The following is a 23,151-nucleotide window of genomic DNA, read 5'->3' as shown; positions in this document are numbered from 1 at the left end:
GTCGGAACCCTGCCGATCTGATATTGATGACCTATCCTGAGGAAAGGTCATTAATTTTAAAAGTCTGGACAACCCCTTTAAAAGCTATGGGCATCTCTGGCGCAATTTTTTTGTGGTTGTATTTTACTCATTTTGGGCCAAAACATTTTTTTATTTGGTCTTTATTAAAATTAAACTAAATTATTAAAAACTCCAAATTTGCAGTTTTTTAGATGCAGGGGTTAAAAATCTGTCTGCAGACTATCACTTCCGAGTCCGCTGAAGGCTCATGTGAAGCCTTAACTCTGATCTCCTGACCTCATAAACACTAAAGGGCCATGTAGGGAATTATTAAATGATATTATTGTAGGACCCTATACTATCACTGAACATAAACCCCTAAAATATAGTATAATTATAGATACAATCTATTCCCTCTGACTTCCACTGGTAACACTATAGTAAATAACATTGAAGTATTTCACCCTTGACTTTGTATTTGCTCTTACAAAACATTGTTCATTATTGCAGAAAGTTGTATTGTCCAAACTAGAACATACAGTATATTTTCCTTTCTTTTTTTTCTTTGTAATCCATTTCCATTTTGGGAAATACGCCTGCAAAAGGGTAAAAAGTGAGACAATTATATGCAAGGACAGGTTCTTTATTGCTAGTGTACGCATACTTAAAGGCTATAGACACCTCAGACACAATTTTTTTTTTGTGATATTCAGCAGTTGTTAACAAGGGTTAAAATTCAGTCTGTTTGCAGACTATCACTTCCGAGTCCCACCCGCTTAAGGCTCATGTGAAGCCTTATATCTGATCTCCTGACTTCATAAACACTCATTTAAACCATATTCTTATAAATTTGCTAAGAGTTTAGCTATAAATAAAATAAAAAATAAAAAGTAAAAAAAAAATTTTTTTATTGGCCTGGTAAGAAAAGAGGGATAAACACTTTGGTAATGAAGCTGTTAAAGATGTGCCACATTTATCACACAATGTATGACTTTTTGGTAAATTTGGCAAACTTTTTGCTAATGCAAACTCAAGGCAAAAAGGCGTTCAAAAGGTCCTACTATGATGTATTCTCCCCTTTGTGTATTTTCCAACACTGGTCGACCTGCTGTCCTTTAATTGGCCGCTTGTTAAAGGGGTTTTCCTGGAGTTTCATATTGACGTCCTACCCTCAGGATAAGTCATCAATATCTGATCGGTTGGAGTTCAACCCAGTAGAGGCTTATCAAGCACAGTACCGTATATTGCGGCTGTGCTTGGTACTTCACTTCAGGTTCATTCATTTGAATAGGACTGAGGTGCACATAGGCCATGTGTCCGATGAATATGACATCACTGGCCTAGGTAGAGACTGCAGCATTCACCAGAACACCCCAGCCTCTTTAAACAGCTAATCGGCGGGGGTGCTCGGAGTCGTACCCCCCACAATCAGATATTGATTACCTATTCCGAGGCAAAGACAAATTGCTCTATACCATTTGTACCATTAAACACACCCTGGAGGGCAAAAAACACATGTGGTTTACTATGAATTGTTGAGGTTTTATTATGCAGATTTTGATCGCATGGCAAGTACAGATGAAGCACATGGTTTTTATGTACTTGCCACATGGAACCAATCCGCATCACAAAATGACAATAAAACTACTGCATATGCAGCAGGCTATTGCCAGTGTCTGGGGGATCCCTTGCCCCTTAAGAGGTATTTACGATTATATGTCCCTCTGTTAAAGCAAGTAGTCATGATGCCAGTTGCGGTAAAGCAATGAGGACTTGGAGTCCTCTTTTAGATGGTATAGTTGGAACCCAGGGTAGGAATGCCAGAGTGGTGTAGAGTGGCCTACAATCTCTGTAGATGTTGTATACACGTGTCATGGTGCTCTTATCTGGATATCCTTGGATCCCAGATGTGGTGCAGTCCGAAGCAGTGCAAAAAGGGTTGTTGAACTTGGTTAATGAATAAGTAGAATAAATGAAGTCCAGACTTTGTAGTAACATTGAACACAGCTTTACTTGGCATAAACGGTAATCCAAACAGTTTCCAAACTTTATCTTGGTCATCAGCAGGTATTAGCTTAACTCTGGCAGGCAAACACATCTGCAATAATCTCGGCCCTGTTATGTGGTAGCTATCTCAGCTCTGCTATATCTGTAGCTGGAGTAAATAGGAACTCTTCCTCTTCTAAAGAGGGCTGGAATGGAACTAGAAGTTCCTCTCCAGAGAAACTATCTCTTCACAGATTTGCTACCACCTACTGGTTAATCAGGTACATTACATGTTAACTAGAGATGAGCGAATCGAATCAGAGGAAGTGGAATTCAATCCGAATTTCAGGAAAAAATTGATTCGCAACGAATGCGAATTTCCTCGCGCTTCGTGGTAACGAATCAGAATTTTTCCTAAAATGGCGACTACAATGGCGGCTACACATGTGAGCACATGGGGTAAGGAACTCTGGGAAGGTGGGCTGACCCATAATGGAATGTAGTAATGGACGAACATCGGCCGGGACGGTTTGCGAACGCGATCAAATGTTCGCAAACCGCAAGTTCGCGGCGGGCCCCATTCACTTTAATGGCAGGTGAACGTGAAAAACCTTCAGCTCATATTTGCAGCCACCAAATACTTACTAGAAGTGCACAAACATTAGGCATTCACCGGACAGAAAAGATCAAGTGATTATGTGGCCGGAGGTATATTACACGGTCAATGGATATCAATTTTACTGCAAGCAGTACAAATACAGGTCAAATACATATGTTTAAAAGAACTAAAAATATAAAATTATATTAAAAACATGGCGAAAGGAAATCCACCCTCTTGAAAAAATCCCTAATGATAATGGTTGAAATTCGATAACACGTGGTTGTCCGAGGCCGCAACAATTATTTATTCACCGTACAGAAAAGAACAAGTAAGTATGTGGCTGGAGGTAGATTACATGGTTATTGGATATCAATTTTACAGCAGGCCAGTGTACTACAGGCCCCAAAAATTATGCATTTAGTGTACATAAAAGAACAAGTAAGTATGTGGCTGGAGGTAGATTACACGGTCATTGGATATCAATTTTCCAGCAGGCCAGTGTACTACAGGCCCCAAAAACTATGCATACAGCGTACATAAAAGAACAAGTAAGTATTTGGCTGGAGGTAGATTACACGGTCATTGGATATCAATTTTACAGCAGGCCAGTGAACTACAGGCCCCAAAATTTATGCATTCAGCGTACAGAAAAGAACAAGTAATTAAGTGGCTGAAGGTAGATCACACGTTTATTGGATATCAATTTTCCAGCAGGCCAGTGTACTACAGGCCCCAAAAATTATGCATTCAGCGTACATAAAAGAACAAGTCAGTATGTGGCTGGAGGTCTATTAGACGGTCAATGGATATCAATTTTACTGAAGGCCAGTACAAATACAGGTCAAATACATATGTTTAAAAGAACTAAAAATATAAAATTGGATTAAAAACAAGGCTAACGAAATTCCCCCCCTTTTAAAAAAAACCCTAATGATAATAGTTGAAACACGTGGTCGTCACAGTTGTTGAATTCCTCCGAGGCCCAAAACATTAGGCATTCAACAGACAGAAAAGGCCTTTTATGCCGCTGTATTTACCCAAGACAGGGACCAATATTTGTTCTGCGTGGTGATGGATATTTGTGGGCTGGCATGAGGAAATTCAATTAAACGTGGTTGTCACAGGCGTTGAATTCCTCCAAGATCCGTGCCTCATTCATTTTTAGAAATGTGAGGTAGTCCACACTGTCGTGAGCTAGGTGAGTGCTCTTATCGGTTACGATCCCCCTGCTGCACTGAACGTCCTTTCGGACAGGACACTGGACGAGGGGCAATACAACAGTTCCATGGCAAATTGTGCCAGCTCTGGCCACAGGTCAAGCCTGCACACCCAGTAGTCCAGGGGTTTCTAACTTCTCAGAGCGTCCACATCGGTCATTGACCCGATGTAGTCGGACATCTGTCGGTCTAGGCATTCCCTGAGGCTGATCCGGAGGGAGGCTGTCGACCAACACATCTTCAAACTGCCCTATTCGTGCATGTGCTGTTGGATTGGTACCGGCAACTGTTTCTCTGTGAGTGGAAATTCCTCTGCCAGTGCCCACAAAAGCAGAACGCAGCATTTCTCGTATCAAGGCCTGGAAGTACTGCATTCTGACAGCCCTCTGTGATGCTGGTAACATGTCTGCCATTTTGTATTTGTACCGGGGGTCTAAGTACGTTGCCACCCAGTACTGGTCCTTGCCCTTTATGCTTTTATACGGGAGTCCCTCTTTAAACACTGGAGCATGAAGGCCCCTATTTGCACTAAACTGGAAGCCGTGGAGTGGCCTGGCTCCTGCTCATCGTCCAGGATAATGTTGTCTTCGGTCTCCTCCCCCCACCCAGGGACAACACCAGGGATCCCAGAAAAGTTTAAAGCATGCTCTTCTTGCTCTTCCTCAACCCCGGCACCATCCTCCTCTGACTCTTCTTCAGACTCCTGTTGACTTGTCTCAGATGGAGTAGCCCCCCCTGGGAATTCATCCAGCATTGCGACTTCCTCATCTTCCTGCTCCTGCTCCTCGACGGCTTGATCAATGACTCGACGCAATGCACGCTCCAGAAAAAAGACGTAAGGTACGATGTCAATGATGGCGCCCTGGCTGCGACTGACCAGTTTGGTGATCTAATCAAATGGCCGCAGAAGTCTGCATGCGTCGCGCATGAGCAGCCACTGGCACGGTGAAAAAAAACAAGCTCCCCAGAACCCGTCCTGCCGCAGAGTTCGTTCAGGTAGTCGTTAACTGCACGTTTCTGCTGGAGCAGCCAATAAAGCATACAGTTGCAAGAAAAAGTATGTGAACCCTTTGGAATTATATGGATGTCTGCACAAATTGGTCATAAAATGTGATCTGATCTTCATATAAGTCACAACAATAGACAATCACAGTCTGCTTAAACTAATAACACACAAAGAATTAAATGTTACCATGTTTTTATTGAACACACCATGTAAACATTCATAGTGCAGGTGGAAAAAGTATGTGAACCCCTAGACTAATGACATCTCCAAGAGCTAATTGGAGTGAGGTGTCAGCCAACTGGAGTCCAATCAATGAGATGAGATTGGAGGTGTTGGTTACAGCTGCCCTGCCCTATAAAAAACACACACCAGTTCTGGGTTTGCTTTTCACAAGAAGCATTGGATGATGTGAATGATGCCTCGCACAAAAGAGCTCTCAGAAGACCTACGATTAAGAATTGTTGACTTGTATAAAGCTGCAAAGGGTTATAAAAGTATCTCCAAAAGCCTTGCTGTTCATCAGTCCACGGTAAGACAAATTGTCTATAAATGGAGAAAGTTCAGCACTGCTGCTACTCTCCCTAGGATTGGCCGTCCTGTAAAGATGACTGCAAGAGCACAGTGCAGACTGCTCAATGAGGTGAAGAAGAATCCTAGAGTGTCAGCTAAAGACTTACAAAAGTCTCTGCCATATGCTAACATCCCTGTTAGGGAATCTACGATACGTAAAACACTAAACAAGAATGGATTTCATGGGAGGATACCACAGAGGAAGCCACTGCTGTCCAAAAAAAACATTGCTGCACGTTTACAGTTTGCACAAGAGCACCTGGATGTTCCACAGCAGTACTGGCAAAATATTCTGTGGACAGATGAAACCAAAGTTGAGTTGTTTGGAAGAAACACACAACACTATGTGTGGCGAAAAAGAGGCACAGCACACCAACATCAAAACCTCATCCCAACTGTGAAGTATGGTGGTAGGAGCATCATGGTTTGGGGCTGCTTTGCTGCTTCAGGGCCTGGACGGATTGCTATCATCGAAGGAAAAATTAATTCCCAAGTTTATTAAGACATTTTGCAGGAGAACTTAAGGCCATCTGTCCCCCAGCTGAAGCTCAACAGAAGATGGGTGTTGCAACAGGACAACGACCCAAAGCATAGAAGTACATAAACAACAGAATGGCTTAAACAGAAGAAAATACGCCTTCTGGAGTGGCCCAGTCAAAATCCTGACCTCAAACCGATTGTGATGCTGTGGCATGACCTCAAGAAAGTGATTCACACCAGACATCCCAAGAATATTGCTGAACTGACACAGTTCTGTAAAGAGGAATGGTCAAGAATTACTCCTGGCCGTTGTGCACGTCTGATCTGCAACTACAGGAAACGTTTGGCTGAAGTTATTGCTGCCAAAGGAGGTTCAACCAGTTATTAAATCCAAGGGTTCACATACTTTTTCCACCTGCACTGTGAATGTTTACATGGTGTGTTCAATAAAAACATGGTAACATTTATTTCTTTATGTGTTATTAGTTTAAGCCGACTGTGATTGTCTATTGTTGTGACTTAGATGAAGATCAGATCACATTTTATGACCAATTTGTGCAGAAATCCATATCATTCCAAAGGGTTTACATACTTTTTCTTGCAACTGTATACAAGGTGGAGTTCCATTGCGTCAGGCAGTCACAAATCAGACGTCTGGCGGGCAGGTGGTGTCGCCGCTGAACGTCAGCAAGGCGAGCCATAGCTGTGTAAGATCTCCTAAAATGGCCAGAGATTTTCCTGGCTGCCGCAAGACGTCCTGGACCACGGGGTATTCGGCAACGAATCGCTGCATGACTAAGTTCAGGACGTGTGCCATGCACGACAAGTGTGTCATTTTGCCCTGTTACAGCGCGCTCAGCAGATTGGCACAGTTGTCGCACACCACTTTACCAACTGTCAAATTGAGCGGAGTTAGCCACTGATCGGCCTGTGACCGCAAAGCTGAAAGGAGTGCAGGAACAGAGTGGCTATTTGCTTCCAGGCACAACAGCCGCAGCAACGCATGGCAACGTCTCACCTGGCACATCGAATAGGTTCTGGGGAGCTTGGGGGGCGCAGCGGAACAGGCGGTAGCAGTGGAAAAGGAGGAGTCAGCCGAGGAGGAGACGGAGGATGGAGCAGGAGGAAGAGAATAAGAGGCAGGCCTGCATGCAATCCTTGGCGGTAACACCAAATCCACACGGGTGCCACGGGTTGCATGCTTGACGGCTGTCAGAAGGTTCACCCAGTGGGCAGTAAAAGTTACATACCTTCCCTGCCCGTGTTTGCTAGACCACATATCTTTGGTCAGATGTATCTTGGCACGTACACTGTGTGCCAGAGATACATTCACTTTCCGCTAAACGTGGAAATATAGCTCCGGGATGCCCTTCTGGGAGAAATATTTCCTTCCAGGGACCTTTCATTGGCCCCCGAGTCCACCAGTTTATATGGCAGTAGTTGGCGGGCTAGCAGTTCCGACAAGCCAGCAGTCAGCCGTTGGGCAAGAGGGTTATCCAGCGTAATCATCTTTTTTAGCTCGAACATTTGGGCCACGGAAGCCTGCATTTTGCCAGATGAACGTGATAACGACACGGTGGAAGGTGGAGTGTAGGACAAATAAGAGGAGAGAGGAGAAGGAGAAGAGGCAGGACGTGGAGCACCAGGAGTGTGTCTTTGTGGGTTCTGACAGTGTTGCTTCCACTGGGCTCGGTGATGGGAGGCCAGTTGCCTTCTTAAGGCGGTCGTTCCTAGGTGAGTGTTGGGCTTATCGCGACTTAAGCGTTGACAGCACGGGCTGCAGATGGCAACACTATTGTCAGCAGCTTACACGTAGCAATCTGCTTTTTGCCTACTGTGCACTGTAAGTTCTGCTTGCTTCTCCTCCTTCTCCTCCCTATCTGCTGCTCCGTCTCTCCCTCTTAACGCCTCTCCTCTTCCTCTCTTGTTTGCACCCACTTGACGTCCATAGACACGTCAACACCACTGACATTGGAGATCTCGGGGTAGGCAGCAACAGCGTGGACCACCCTTCTTGGGCTTATCTGGGTACTGTCATCAGACTGCTGGGTGGCGACCGTTGATACCTTCTCTTCTTGATCCGATGCCAAGAATGGCTGCGCATCGGTAAGGTCTTGTAATGGATGGGAAAATAATTCCTCTGACTCGAGCGAAAGGTATATGGTGGTGGTGGTGGTGTGTTTGGGGGTGCACACAGCAGAGAGGGTGCAGATACAGAGGATGAGGAGGGTGCAGAAGCGGAAGGCTGGTGCATCCTTTGACTTAATCGCACGCACCTTCTGCAACTTCTCACTTAGGCTCCAGCCTGGTGCACCTGTCTGACCCCTACCACCCCTGCGGATTGACCTGCCTCTTCCTCTGCCTGTCATTTTCAAAATGACCCTGTGACAAAAGTCCCTATAGAAGAGCAGTATTTGTGGAAGAAGGTATATCACACCCCTGTTTCAATCATTTTTTTTGGGGGGGTGTAACGGATCGCCTGGCACCCCGACTGTGCACCTTCCACTGACGGAGGCTCTTAGCACTTCCTGAGGGCTCCAAGCACTCCACAGGACACCATAACCACCACAGACCCCAGCTTGGTTGGGGTCTTGCCGTCCTCCACCCACGCTGGACTCAAGGCCGGGCTTCAGCTTCCAGTGGGTGAACCTCTACTAAATCCAGAGAGCAGGAACCAGAAACAAGCTCTTACAAGAGCTTATACTCAGGGGAGTATTGTGATATAGCAATCTCCAAGAGTGTAGTTATCCCATCCCCCAAACATGAGCCAAGACTTCATGAAGGGGTAAAGCAGGACTCTTTATTGAGCACAAAAGCATTTCTTATATACAGTTTTCCCCACAAGGTTACCACCCACGTGGACCTTGTGGAGCACAGGACAAAAAGTCACAACAGCCAATCAACACAGTATAGTACAGTTAGACAATCCCAGCTAATGTACACAATACAATTAACAAAATACAATGGGCATTGTCTGTGGTGCAATTAACAAATACAATGGGCATTGCCTGTGATACAATTACCAAACACAATTAATTTAATCACTCATAGGCAGAAAACACAAATTTTCCCCAAAACACAGAAAACACCTCAAAACCCAAAATATCCCCATATATTATACATCCATGGATAGCTCTGATCTTGGCGAACAATAGAAACAACAAAAATCACCCAGATCTGAGTAGGGGTTCCCAAATTCCATGGAAGTCATATTTGGAAGTCTATCTTCTCCTTCAAAGTTAGTATATGGGCCATAATCCTGAGTCAAGAGCCTGGCAAACAGGCCCCTCCTAAACCCAGTGGCGAGGTTATTTTCACCACACATCTCCCCCTCCTAGGGCAGACTAATCAGATACCTGACCTTATGTCGGTCGGTACCCGAGTTACTCTGGCAGCCCACCCACAACAAAATACTGGACCTGTTGAATTTGGTAGCCTGTCTCTGTCCAGTGAGTCCACCAAGGTTATGTTGGTAACTGGTACTCCCGGTCTCTGTGTTGCTCCCTGGCTTGGAGTGGAGGTTGCTTTGTGGGCAGGGATCAGCGGTACTCTGCCCTGGTTCCAGCGCATCAGTTAGGGTAGTCTGTGGGGAGTCAGGATCTGGACAAGAGGATAGGGGAGGGCAGAGGCCGACTGCGCTCTGCCCAGATGCCAGCTCTTCCGCTGGGATATGGTCAGGGAATCCTACCCCCAGGACCTGGTTGTGGATCGGCTGTGGAGAGGAGGGATTGCTTCCATGGAAGTCATATTTGACTGACTGCAAGCATGGCTTTCCTGCCCAAAACAGTTCCACAGATTTAGGCTGTGCGGCCGGTCTATCTTCTCCTTTAAAGTTAGTATATGGGCCATAATCCTGAGGCAAGAGGCTGGCAAACAGGCCCCTCCAAAACTCAGTGGCGAGGTTATTTTCGCCACAGGGGGCAACTGGTATATCACACCAGTAGAAGTTATTTGTTCCAATATCGTTTGTCACTCTGTGTAGCTGAGGTAACACAGCAAAACCGCAAACAAATGCTGCACTACCCAAATGCACTATATAGAAAGTATATAATTGGTATATAACACCCCTGCTTCAATCAGTTTTTTTGGGGGGCATATGGTATATCACACTAGTAGAAATTATTTGTTCTAATGGCGTTTGTCACTATCTGTAGCTGTGGTAACGCAGCAAAACCGCAAACAAATGCTGCACTACCCAAATGCACTATAGAGAAAGTATATAAATGGTATATAACACCCCTGATTCAATCAGTTTTTTGGGAGGGCCACTGGTAAATCACACCAATAGAAATTATTTGTTCCAATAGCGTTTGCCACTCTGTGTAGCTGCAGTATCGCAGCAGAACCGCACACAACTGCTGCACAATACAAATGCACTATAATATACTTTCTATGTTAGAAAGTATAAGTATATTACACCCCTCAGTAAGTCACACCTATCGATAGCACACCTATACCAGTCCTTAAAAGGACTTTTGTGGCCCAATTAGCATTTGGTGTCCCTAACAGCCTGTCCCTGCTCCACACAGCAACCTCTCCCTACACTGGCAAAAGACTGAATGTAAAATGGCGGCCAGATCGGGTTTATTTAAAAAGTAGGGGGTATGTCCATGTATGTCAATTGGCTGTCCTGTACCACCTTATGGATGTGTCATTGGTCAAAGTTCTTCACAATGTAAAAGAATATGGAGCCGGCGGACATCGCCATATGTTCGCCCGTTCGGCGAACCGCGAACATGCAAGGTTCGCCGCAAAACGACCGCCGGGCAAACTGCAAGGCCATCTCTAATGCCAAACATGCAGCCAATCAGCAGCCAGCCAGCCCTGTGATGTCACAGCCCTATAAATACGGCGCCATCTTAGAGTCAGACATTTTAAAGCGTTCTGAGTGCAGGGACAGATGTGTGAAGGCGCTAGGTCCAGCAATTGGAAAAACCTCTTAGTGAAAAAACCCCTGAAAAAAATGTTTAGAAGTGCAGGGAGGAATCATTTCACAGCGCTTTTCTAGGGACAGTGCTAGAAAAGCAATTTACAAGTGCAGAGAAAGATAATTTAGGGACTCAAATAGCCATTATACAGCTCTGTCATTCCAGCAAGTTGTTCTTGTGGTGCAAGTGCTATGTTGAAAAGCCTTTAGTAACTTATATCTTTTCAAACAAGAAAAATATATTCTCAGTTCATGTCGGTGGCTATATGTGTTGGAAGTGTACAGAAAGAAAAAAATATACGCATTTCACTGGTGCACTTATTTGTGGCAAAAACGTTCAGTGGCCTATTTCATTATAGAAAGAAAAAAATATACGCACTTCAGTGGTGCAGGTATTTGTGGCAAAAGCGTTTAGTGACCTATTTCAGTACAGAAAGAAAAATATATACGCACTTCACTGGTGCACTTATTTGTGGCAAAAGCGTTCAGCGGCCTATTTCATTATAGAAAGAAAAACATATTCTTAGTTCACTTCTGCAGTTATATGTCTGGAAAGCGTTTACTGGCCTATTTCATTCCAAAAAGAAAAAATATATTCTCAGTTCACTTCTGCAGTTATATGTCTGGAAAGCGTTTACTGGCCTATTTCATTACAAAAAGAAAAAATATATTCTCAGTTCAACTCGGCAGTTATATGTGTTGAAAGCATACAGAAAGAAAAAATATATACGCACTTCCACTGGTGCACTTATTTGTGGCAAAAGCGTTCATTGGCCTATTTCATTATAGGAAGAAAAAAATTATACGCACCTCACTGGTGCAGTTATTTGTGGAAAAAGCGTTTAGTAGCTTATTTCATTATAGAAAGAAAAAAATATACGCACTTCACTGGTGCACTTATTTGCGGCAAAAGGGCTTAGTGGCCTATTTCAGTACAGAATGAAAAATATATACGCAATTCACTGGTGCATTTATTTCTGCTGAAAGCGTTTACTGGCCTATTTCAGTAAAAATATATATATATATTCTCAGTTCACGTCGGCGGTTATATGTGTTGAAAGCATGGTTGGGAGTCAGCAGGGTGGCAGCAGTGGGCGGTCGGGAGCCAAACAAGCCCGGGGTAGACCACCTGCTTCACAGCACCCTACCTGCCCGGGAAGTAGTGGTGCTGGGGTTTACAGAAATAGCGGTGGTAGCAGTCAGTCAATGCAGCGGTTATATGTGTTATTTTGTATTTCAGTACTAAAAGAAAAATATATTCTCAGTTCACTTTGGCGGTTATTTGTGTTGAAAGTGTTTAGTGGCCTATTTCAGTACAAAAAGAAAAATATATCCTCAGTTCAAGTCAGCAGCGGTTATATGTCTTGAAAGCTTTTGGTGGCCTATTTCAGTCCAAAAAGGAAAGAAATATACGCATTTCACTTCTGTAGCTATATGTGGTGAAAGTGTTCAGTGTCCTATTTCAGTACAAAAAGGAAAAAAATATATGCACTTCACTGGTGCATTTATTTCTGCTAAAAGCGTTTACTGGACTATTTCAATACAAAAGTGGTAGGCAATTAAGAGTGCCGCATTTGTGTGAGGGGAGGCGGGGCGTTCACTATTTAAACCTGGCCCTCCTCCCCCCACTTGTCGGTTCGAACGATTTCGAATCAGCTTGTGGGTTGGTGCCAGAGAAGGGCATGCGTCACTGGAGGATCGGGGGATCGGCTGCGTCGAGCTCGTCGCTACGGTGATTAGGTAGGCAGGGTGGCTTGCACACCCGTCTCGCTATGTATAACATGTGGGGCTGCCGAGCGTGCCGCCGGTCCCCAGCTGCGCTGGAGACTGCCCGCACTCCCGATCGCTTCCGGCACCCCGAGACAGGCACCCCGATCCGCTCCAGGCCCTGCGCTAAGCACCCCCGCTCCCACATGCAGCGTCCCCCAGGCGGGCACCCCTCACCTGTGGCTCAGCAGCGACGGGTCACGACGTCCGCTCGCATACCCTGAGCATCGGTCACGCCGGCCGTCGGCTCCACGACGCAGCGTTATATATCACTCACTCCCGTATCAGAACGTTCCGCCGTAGAGGAAAACGCCGTCCGCTCACACAGGGATCTATTCATTAGCTGCAATCAGTAAGCGGAGGTCCAGCTGCAGGATCAGGGGACGGAAGCCGAAACCTATAGGCGATTAATACGCCGCGGCTTTCCCTGTACAAATAGTCAATAGCGGTGGGCACGGGATGCAATGTTCCACATGGCGGAGCGCAAATCCCTCGCAGCCGATCCTGATGCACGTTCTCCTGGTAATTACTATTAGCGAGGCTGTGAAGGTGGACATGCTTATGTGACTTTCAATCATGTCTAGGAATCCGCTGCAGAATAAACTCGTCTTCTTTACTGCGCCAAACTCAGGCAAGACGAGATAAGCAGATACTCAGACATGTGCACTGTATAACAAGTTAGGATTTCAATGGTTAATTCTAACCTAGAAGGGAATCACTGGCTTGCTGCGCTCCAGCAGGTCCTGGCTTGAGAGAGGGCGGGGGATGGTCGACACCTACAGGCCCATACTGGTACTGCAGTCCAGGTGCAGGGCTCCTCTGCTCAGGCACAGTGGCTAGGTACTAAGGCAGGAGTATAAAAAAATAAATAAAAATAAAAATATATATATTTAAATAAAATTTGGAATATGTTCAAGGATCAAATATAAAGAGGGCTTCAAGGAGGGGGGCTGGCCACGTCACTTTGCGCACGCACCCGGGCCGCCCGTAAGCCCATACGGTCAGTCAGGGGGTTGGTTCGGGCGCAGTCACAATAATCCGGTGGTTAGCTAGGGAGCGGTGGCATGAGTGAAGTGTCGCCCAGCTGGCGGGCGCTCACTCACACGTCTGTTCTTGGTTGTTCAGGTCCACAGGTGGTGGGCTAACTTACGATACTGTGGGGTTCGTGGCTGTCATGGCCGCCAGGTGAGTCAGGGGTGGTGCATGCGGGGGCCAACCCCCTCTTTTCTCCTGCATAGGCTTGGGGGACGGGGGATGGTGGACTATTATGTCCAGGCCTCTGGCGCATCTCTTACAGGGTGGCGCCTACAGTCGTGGCCTTTGGTGGGGGGGAAAAGAAAAAAAAAAAAAAAGGAAAAATAATAATAATGGTATAGATAGGAATGTTGCTTTGCCAGGTCTGTCACGACTACAGACTCCTTATAAAGCCCTGCCACGACTGCAGGCATCAGTCTGTCACGACTACAGACCCGCTCTAAAGCCCTGCCACGACTGCAGGCAACAGTCTGTCACGACTACAGACCCGTTATAAAGCCCTGCCACGACTGCAGGCATCAGTCTGTCACGACTACAGACTCGTTATAAAGCCCTGCCACGACTGCAGGCATCAGTCTGTCACGACTACAGACTCGTTATAAAGTCCTGCCACGACTGCAGGCATCAGTCTGTCACGACTACAGACCCGTTATAAAGCCCTGCCACGACTGCAGGCATCAGTCTGTCACGACTACAGACTCGTTATAAAGTCCTGCCACGACTGCAGGCATCAGTCTGTCACGACTACAGACCCGCTCTAAAGCCCTGCCACGACTGCAGGCACAAATCCGTTACGACTACAGACTCATTATTAAGACCGGCCACGACTGCAGGCATTAGTCTCATGTCAACAGACTCATGAGGTAATACTACCACGTCTACAGGCGATGGTCCGTTACCGCTACTCTCGATGTAGGGTCCCCTCACGACTACAGGGGCTAGTCGGTCACATCCACAGACTCGGTCGCACTCCCGTTAACTACAGGCACTGGGTGGGCATCTACGGGAAGTTGCGTCACGACTACGCACGTGGGTCAGCCACGACCTGGGAGGTCAGCCTTCACGGTCACAGGTAGGTCCAGTTAGGCTTCAGTCTCCCAGCGGGTTCCAGTCACAATAACCAGCCCCTAGGTGAGGGGGGGCACTCCCGCACCGGCGCACAATGCCAGGGAGCTGTGCGGCTCCTCACGCGGCACACGGTTCAAACCAGCGGGGGCCGGGGCCCACGGTAAAGGAAGGGCTCCCTCTGATTCGGTGCACATTGCCAGGGAGTGGCGCTGCTCCCCACGCGGTACGAGTGTCCAGCCGGTGGTGGGTCGGCCCTAGCTGAGGAGGGGGGCTCCCCCGCACTGGTGCATTCTGCCAGGGAGCAGCGTGAGCTCCCCACGCGGCTGGGGGGTAAGGCTCCTCATCTTCAATAAAGTCTGGCACGGGCCGCCGTGCCGTTAGGTAGGCAGGGATCAGGGGAAGGAGTACTAGGCTCGGTCAGGGGGAGCAGATCATAGGCGGTGGCTGGCTTCCTGCTGCCGGCCGTACATTAGGTTCCAAGGGGGTTATTTAGGCACAGGATGTTAGTTAGTCCGTGCAGGTGATCTGCGTTATACCATGCTCTTCATGCTCGTACTCAGAGCTGTGCCCATACGGGAGCTGCTTAAGTGGTTGATAGTGAAAAAAAAAAAATATATAATTTTTGAGTCTCTCACGCATGGCTTCTCCGTTTTAGGTTTACACATATGACTCCGCCATCTGAGTCTCTCACGCATGGCTTCTCCGTGTTAGTTTTACACATACGGATCTGCCATTAGAGTCTCTCACGCATGGCTTCTCCGTTTTAGGTTTACACTTATGACTCCGCCATTAGAGTCTCTCACGCATGGCTTCTCCGTTTTAGGTTACACATATGACTCCGCCATTAGAGTCTCTTACGCATGGCTTCCCCGTTTTAGGTTACACATATGACTCCGCCATTAGAGTCTCTCACGCATGGCTTCTCCGTTTTAGGTTGGCACATATGACTCCGCCATTAGAATCTCTCACGCATGGCTGCTCCGTTTTAGGTTTACACATATGACTCCGCCATTAGAGTCTCTCACGCATGGCTGCTCCGTTTAGGTTCACACATATGACTCCGCCATTAGAATCTCTCACGCATGGCTGCTCCGTTTTAGGTTTACACATATGACTCCGCCATTAGAGTCTCTCACGCATGGCTTCTCCGTTTAGGTTCACACATATGACTCCGCCATCTGAGTCTCATGAGTAGGGTTATTGGCTACGCTCGGGTCCACTACCCCATCATTTAGCTAACTAACCTTCCCCATTTCCTCTCCCAATAACCACACACAGCCACTGTTTGGATTAAATCGGCCACAGCAGCCGTCTTTTATTAAATAATATAAATAACATGAATAAACATAACACTTGATATAACAATGACATATATATATAAATATATACATGTCTAACTGACGAGGGGGGTCCTAGAAGCCGCCTAACTGCACCTTAAACGACCACAAACCACCACGGCAATTCCATCTTGCCCCCAGCCGCGTACCACAAGCTCGGGGACACCAACTGACGGACGCCATACCAAGCCAACCAGGTGCCCCAACTCTGAGAGTCCAGCCCCACCATTGAGGCCCTCTCATTCACCGTTACCATCCAGTAGCCCCAGCTTCTATGACCTCCCCCCGCCACGACTGCTGCGACAAACGCAACACTTAAAGCCACACTCCGTCCCCCCCCCCTTGTCCATTTTTTTTTTTTTTTTTTTTTTTTTTTTTTTAATACATTTATTTATTTATAAAATACACATTTTTTTTTTTTTTTTTTTTATATATGCATCCCCTCTATAATATACCGTTGCCGCCCTGAAACATCCAAGTACACACTACGGGAGGGAGGGAGGGAGATGCTGGCTCTCTGCTCCTAAAATGGCGAGCGCTGACCTGCCTCACCACTACTTCAGCCTGCCGCTCCCCGCCCCTTCCTAGCTCCTCCCCCCTTTTCCTGCACTCATCCACTTAACCCTTACCTTCCCTGACCCTTGCTCACAAAACCCCTCATGCCGGCCTCCCCTGAAGCGTGCCGCTTCGTCCGGCCTCACTTGAGTAGGGTTATTGGCTACGCTCGGGTCCACTACCCCATCATTTAGCTAACTAACCTTCCCCATTTCCTCTCCCAATAACCACACACAGCCACTGTTTGGATTAAATCGGCCACAGCAGCCGTCTTTTATTAAATAATATAAATAACATGAATAAACATAACACTTGATATAACAATGACATATATATATAAATATATACATGTCTAACTGACGAGGGGGGTCCTAGAAGCCGCCTAACTGCACCTTAAACGACCACAAACCACCACGGCAATTCCATCTTGCCCCCAGCCGCGTACCACAAGCTCGGGGACACCAACTGACGGACGCCATACCAAGCCAACCAGGTGCCCCAACTCTGAGAGTCCAGCCCCACCATTGAGGCCCTCTCATTCACCGTTACCATCCAGTAGCCCCAGCTTCTATGACCTCCCCCCGCCAACAACGCGCAGCTTGACAGCCCTTAAGCTCGCGCGTTCCGCCACACCCGGAGGGCTGTTTCAATACCTCCCTGCAAGTCCAGTGACCACAAATCAATGCCCACCGCATTGAGGTGGACTCCATCCTGTCTCCAAAAGCCTCCTGTTCCTGCTTCCAACTCGGGGTGCCTCACCACCACCGCCCCATGTTTGGCACAGAACCGCCCAATCACCCTGTTCAGCTTAATCCTAGCCTTATTCAGCCTTTCAACCGATCTCGCTTCCCTCCAGACCTTCCTGGGGACAATGTCCGACCACACAGTGACAACTGACGGGAAGAGGGACCACAAACGCAAAAAATCAAAACGTATATCCCTGATCAACTCTCTGCAAGGTCGGACCCCTAGGTCATTTCCCCCAACATGCAACACCAAGATATCTGGGACTCTATCTAACCTGGCTTGCCGATGAACCTCCTGCAAAACACTACCCCACACCATACCTCTGCGTCCGATCCATCTTACTATGGCTGTCCCCCGATCAAACCCCAGCTGCCGCCCATTCTGCCGAACATCCGCTCGTAATGCCCCCCAGAACACGAACGAATGGCCCAGGATCCAAACTAATAACGGGGCATCACCTGAAAAAAGAACGAGACAAACATGGTTAGACACAGCCTTAACTTGCCCCTAAACGCACATACAGCCGAAAACGCTCCGACTCCCACCTCCCAATACGCTTAATCACTTCATCTCGCACCCCTAAGCGAGCAGCCTCCGTGGCAGCACCTATCCTGAAGGAATGACCCGTAAACTTGCCAGAGTCCATTCCTAGATTACGCAAACATTTCTTGAATACCGCTATAAATTGAAATCGTGATAAAAAGGAGCCATCCTCGTGTCTGAGAATCGGTCCTGCCGCGACCCCTGCCCTTCCTTGAAAATCCCGCAAACACCGTACTGGACACAATAGACATCCCGGCACCTCAAACAATGAGACTAAATGACCCCTCCCCTCCTGATCCGTCTTTGAAAATCTCAGATAAATCAGCACCCTGTCGTCATATAACGTTACATCCTCACTCCTCAGACCCCCTTCCCGCTGCACACTTGCACACACTAACTCCCCTAAACGAAAGGCTCCGAAAAAAGCCAGAGCAAAGGCTAGTCTAAATAAGCTCACCTCCCAAGCCGAGCGACACACTCCAGCTACCTGCTCCCCTAACTGTAACAATAACGAAAAGGACACCGGTAGGCGGGAATCTTTGACACGCTGAAACCTTCTATAACCCTTCAAAATTTGTCGGACCAAAAAGGACTTAGTAATGTCCGGGGAATTCCGCAACTTGAATCCGAAAGCCAAGCCCGCCATGCAACCATTGATCTTGGCAACCGACCAACCTTGATCCTTCACGTGGCCAATGAACAGTAACAACGGAATTTCCCCGTCCAGTACCTCGACCCCTAGGTCATTACACCACTGCTGCCACCTACTCCAAGCCCTATCGTACATCCTCCACGTGCCTTCACTCAATGATGCCTGCAACAGACAAGCTACGGTACCTCCAGGATCTCCCACAACGACTCTGGACACACCAATCCGACCTGACTCGCCTCCGGGGCCAGCTGGCGAAACCGCTCCCACTGAAAATGAGAAAGTGCGTCAGCTATACAGTTAGAGGAACCAGGCACATGCACCGCAAACACCCAAGCATTAAGGGACAAACACCGGAGAACCAACTGCTGCAATAGGCAAATAACTGGGGGGGAAGAAGCCGTTACCCTGTTGATGGCTTGCACAACTCCCAAGTTGTCACAATGGAAACGAACCTTCTTGTGCCGAAACTTCTCCCCCCAGAGCGTGACTGCCAACACAATGGGGAAGAGTTCCAACAATGCCACGTTTTTTACCCACCCTTTTCGTACCCAGGACTCAGGCCACCGACCCGCACACCACTGCCCTTCACAGTACGCCCCAAAACCCGCTCCACCCGCAGCATCCGTAAACAATTCGAAATCAAACGCATCAACCACCCCCCCCATAACTAATGCTCTGCCATTAAACTGTTTTAAAAAGGAATCCCAAACTTTCAAATCCCCTTTCAACTCACTGCCTAGTCTAATAAAATGGTGGGGAGACACCACCCCTCCTGTCGCCGAAGCCAACCTCCTACTAAAAATGCGGCCCATAGGTAGGATTCTGCATGCAAAATTTAATTTGCCCAACAAAGACTGCAGGTCCCGCAGACGAATCTTTTTTGCTGTCAATGCCGCCGCCACCTCTGTTCTTAAATCTGACACTTTGTCTACTGGTAGCCTACACTCCATCCGGTGTGTATCTATGACAATACCCAAAAAACTTAGCTCAGTAGCCGGCCCCACCGTTTTGTCCACCGCTAACGGGACTCCAAAACACTCAAAAACAGACTGTAATGTGGATAACAACAACGAACAAACCCTAGATCCCCCCGGCCCCAAACACAGGAAATCATCCAAATAATGAATGACAGAGTGACAACCTGATTCCTGAACCACCACCCACTCCAGAAAAGAACTGAAACGCTCAAAATATGCACACGATATTGAACAGCCCATTGGCAAACACCTATCCACAAAATAAGCGCCATTCCAAAAACAACCCAGTAAATACAAACTATCCGGGTGAACTGGCAACAACCTAAATGCCGCTTCAATATCACATTTTGCCAACAGGGTACCCGGACCCAGCTTCCTTACCCATTCCACAGCCGCATCAAAGGAAGCATAAACCACAGAACAAAGTTCCGGGTCAATGCCCTCATTGACCGACGCACCCTTAGGGAATGATAAATGGTGGATGAGCCTAAATTTATTAGGCTCCTTCTTAGGGATCAAACCCAAAGGGGAAACTCGCAAGTTACTGATGGGTGATGTAACAAACGGACCATCCATCCTCCCTAGGGAAACCTCTTTAGCTAACTTTCCTGTCACTATGTCCGGGAACTGCAATGCCGAGCGCAAATTCTTCCGCTTCTCTAAGACTGGTAACGGGTGTGAAGGTATATGAAAACCGAACTTAAACCCTGAATACAAAAATTCAGCTAACTCCTGGTTCGGATATCTATTTAGATGCCCCACCATCCTTTCCACTCGCACTGGGGTCTGCCCCTTTTGCAAAACTATCCCCCCCCCTTGTCTACCCCCTCTAAAACATCTGCTAGCCCCATGGCCCCCGCCACACACGGAACATTCATGCCTAAATTTGCATTTTTGGCCGAATTTGCAACTTCCCTCATTGAAAAGGAAGCAGTATCCTCTTCCAACTGGGGGTGTCCCTGTACCTTGCTGTACCCCAACCCCTGACTCACTCTGAAAGGACTGACCACTCCTACCTGGCGCTGTCACCCTCATCCATAACGCAATGTCTTTATGGTCCCATCTCATATTAGGACGGACCGCTTTCCTCTGACGAAACTGCTCGTCATACCGTAACCACCCGGAACCCCCATACACTCTATAGGCTTCCCCAATAGCATCCAGATAGCAAAATAAAGGGGAACAGCATTCCGGACTCTTCTCCCCAATCACACTTGCCAAAATAGCAAAGGCCTGTAGCCAATTACTAAATGACCTAGGGATAAGGCGATAGCGACGCTTATCATCATCCTCCTTTCTTACTCCATCCTTTTTTACCACATCAAGGTTGAACCGCTCCAACGGAAGCAGCGAAAAAATTTCTATATACTCTCCCTTCCAAATTTTCTCACGCACCTCCGTTTTCAAATGCGCTCCCAGGGGACCCTCAAAGCAAACATACACCTCCCCTTTTGCGGCGTCATCTAATCTGGGCCTATCCTCCTCACCTCCCGCCTGCGTCTGCACTGACACTGATTCGGCTACACTTGTGCTATTGGCCACTGCTACATTACTATTGTTAGCGGTCGCCGGTACATTGCTATTTTCTGCCCCCAACCCCCACGCTGCTAAGGGGGTAGCCCCCGTTGCCCCCCTATCCTGACTAACCCCAGCTAAACCACACAGCAAGCGCCCCAAACCACCGATAATAGCACTATTGCTCCCCCCCGCCCCAGGCGCCACATTAAATATAGATAACAGTGTTCCCAGTGATGTCTCACCTAGCTGCCCGGGTGCTGTGAACCCGGCAGCCGCAGGTCCTGCTTCCTGACGGACGACTCCTGGATCCACGACATTCCTTTGATGGGTACTTGCGCTGTTCGCCGGCAGCACCCCAGCCGGATCACTGCTGGGTGCGTTAGGAATGGCTCTGGGACGCCCTCTGTCTTCCACGGTGTCAGGACCAGTAGCAAACTGTCCGCCCTCAGGAAATGGCCTGCGCAACTCCCTGTCCTCCATATAAGCATCTGCACGCCTGTCTTCATGCCCAAGAGGCCTGCTCTGGGGCGGGGAGACGTCCAGAACAGCCTCGTCCTCCTCCTCTGTAAGAAGCGCATCATGGCAAGGCCTGCGCCCGTCCCTGGCACCTACAGGCGCAGCCTCGTGTGCCACTGAAAGGGGCTCATCCTGTAAGGGCCTGCGCCGGGCCGCCCTGGCCGACCGCGCAGCCCCGCTGCTGCCTCTGCTGCCACTACCTCTCCCACGCTGAGCAGGCCTCCGACTCCTGGGGACAGGAGGGGATCCTGCAGAACCAGGTCCTGACTCCCCTGTTGCTGGCGCGATGGGCTGAGGGGAAGGCCCCACAGCCTCTGGAGGGTCCCGCCGGACATATGGATTCCTCCCACTCCGGGAGGCCGCAGTAGCCTTAGAATGCTCCCGGCGTGGAGGGTCCCTTGTGGGGCTCCTGACACGGCGCCGGACCCGGGGGGGTAAATCAGGGCTCACGTGCGCCGGCGGCCGTACCCGCCGCGGCCGTGTAGCTGCTGGAGTAGGGCTAGACGTACCCACCTCCGCCCCCCCTAGCAATGCGGTCACCTGCTGCTCCAGCCAGTCGCTGCCCCTGGTGTCCGCCGCTTCCCTCAAGCGCCGCAGCATCACCTCCACTGCTTCTGCCATTGCTGAATCTGATGCTGCAGTTCAGAAGATGTTGGCTCTCTGCCAGATGCTGGCTCTCTGCTCCTAAAATGGCGAGCGCTGACCTGCCTCACCACTACTTCAGCCTGCCGCTCCCCGCCCCTTTCTAGCTCCTCCCCCCTTTTCCTGCACTCATCCACTTAACCCTTACCTTCCCTGACCCTTGCTCACAAAACCCCTCATGCCGGCCTCCCCTGAAGCGTGCCGCTTCGTCCGGCCTCACTCGCATGGCTTCTCCGTTTTAGGTTTACACATATGACTCCGCCATTAGAGTCTCTCACGCATGGCTTCTCAATGTGAGTTTTACACATACGAGTCCGCCATTAGTCTCTCACGCCTGGCTTCTCCGTTTTAGGTTGGCACATGTGACTCCGTCATTAGAATCTCTCACGCATGGCTGCTCCGTTTTAGGTTTACACGTATGACTCCGCCATTAGAGTCTCTCATGCATGGCTTCTCCGTTTTAGTTTTACACATATGACTCCGCCATTAGAGTCCCTCACGCAGAGCTTCTCCGTTTTAGTTTTACACATATGACTCCGCCATTAGAGTCCTTCACGCAGAGCTTCTCCGTTTTAGTTTTACACATATGACTCCGCCATTAGAGTCCCTCACGCAGAGCTTCTCCATTTTAGTTTTACACATATGACTCCGCCATTAGTCTCTCACGCATGGCTCCGCCATTAGTCTCTCACGCATGGCTCCGCCATTAGTCTCTCACGCATGGCTTCTCCGCTTTAGGTTTACACACAGGACTCCGCCATTAGAGTCTCTCACGCATGGAGATTAAAAAAAAAAAAAAAAAAAGGGGGCCTATCACTCACCTATTGGGCTTTGTCAGGGTTTTTGCCACTCTCAATTAAACTTGTCCTATAGCATTGTTAACTATACATGGCAGGTATTCAGCACCATTGGTACAGGCTACATCCGGACCTACCGTCACTCTTCTCCGCCCACCCGATCAAAGCGGCGTTGAAGGGTTTGCGCAAGATGTCTGTTGTGAAACGACA

At 48.2% G+C, this 23,151-nt stretch overlaps 1 protein-coding gene across 3 annotated transcripts; it reads right to left on the bottom strand.

Moving 5' to 3' along the window:
- Nucleotides 1-17,028: 17,028 nt before the first annotated feature.
- LOC120999502 (translation initiation factor IF-2-like) lies at nucleotides 17,029-22,187 on the bottom strand. 3 transcript variants are annotated; one of them, XM_040430419.1, is made up of 3 exons: nucleotides 21,229-22,187; nucleotides 18,677-18,757; nucleotides 17,029-17,754 (listed from the first exon to the last, which is right to left on the bottom strand). In XM_040430419.1, the coding sequence occupies exons 1-3, from the start codon at nucleotides 22,121-22,123 to the stop codon at nucleotides 17,159-17,161; spliced, it is 1,572 nt and encodes a 523-aa protein (XP_040286353.1). In that variant the 5' UTR covers nucleotides 22,124-22,187; the 3' UTR covers nucleotides 17,029-17,158. The 3 variants fall into 3 exon arrangements, with proteins under 3 accessions (XP_040286353.1, XP_040286352.1, XP_040286354.1); XM_040430418.1 differs by having other exon boundaries at nucleotides 17,029-18,757; XM_040430420.1 differs by lacking the exon at nucleotides 18,677-18,757.
- Between the last annotated feature and the right edge of the window lie 964 nt (nucleotides 22,188-23,151).

Source organism: Bufo bufo, chromosome 4, assembly GCF_905171765.1.
Source record: "Bufo bufo chromosome 4, aBufBuf1.1, whole genome shotgun sequence".
Taxonomy (NCBI): Eukaryota; Metazoa; Chordata; class Amphibia; order Anura; family Bufonidae; genus Bufo; species Bufo bufo.
The sequence above is the reverse complement of the archived record's forward strand: the minus strand, read 5'-3'. Positions and strand labels throughout refer to the sequence as shown.

Coding starts and splice junctions, on each gene's coding strand:
- LOC120999502 (XM_040430418.1), bottom strand. CDS start 22,123: ATGGCAGAAGCAGTGGAGGTGATGCTGCGGCGCTTGAGGGAAGCGGCG. Junction 18,758..21,228: donor CACAGCACCCGGGCAGCTAG/GTGAGACATCAC, acceptor TCTCATTTTCAG/TGGGAGCGGTTTCGCCAGCT.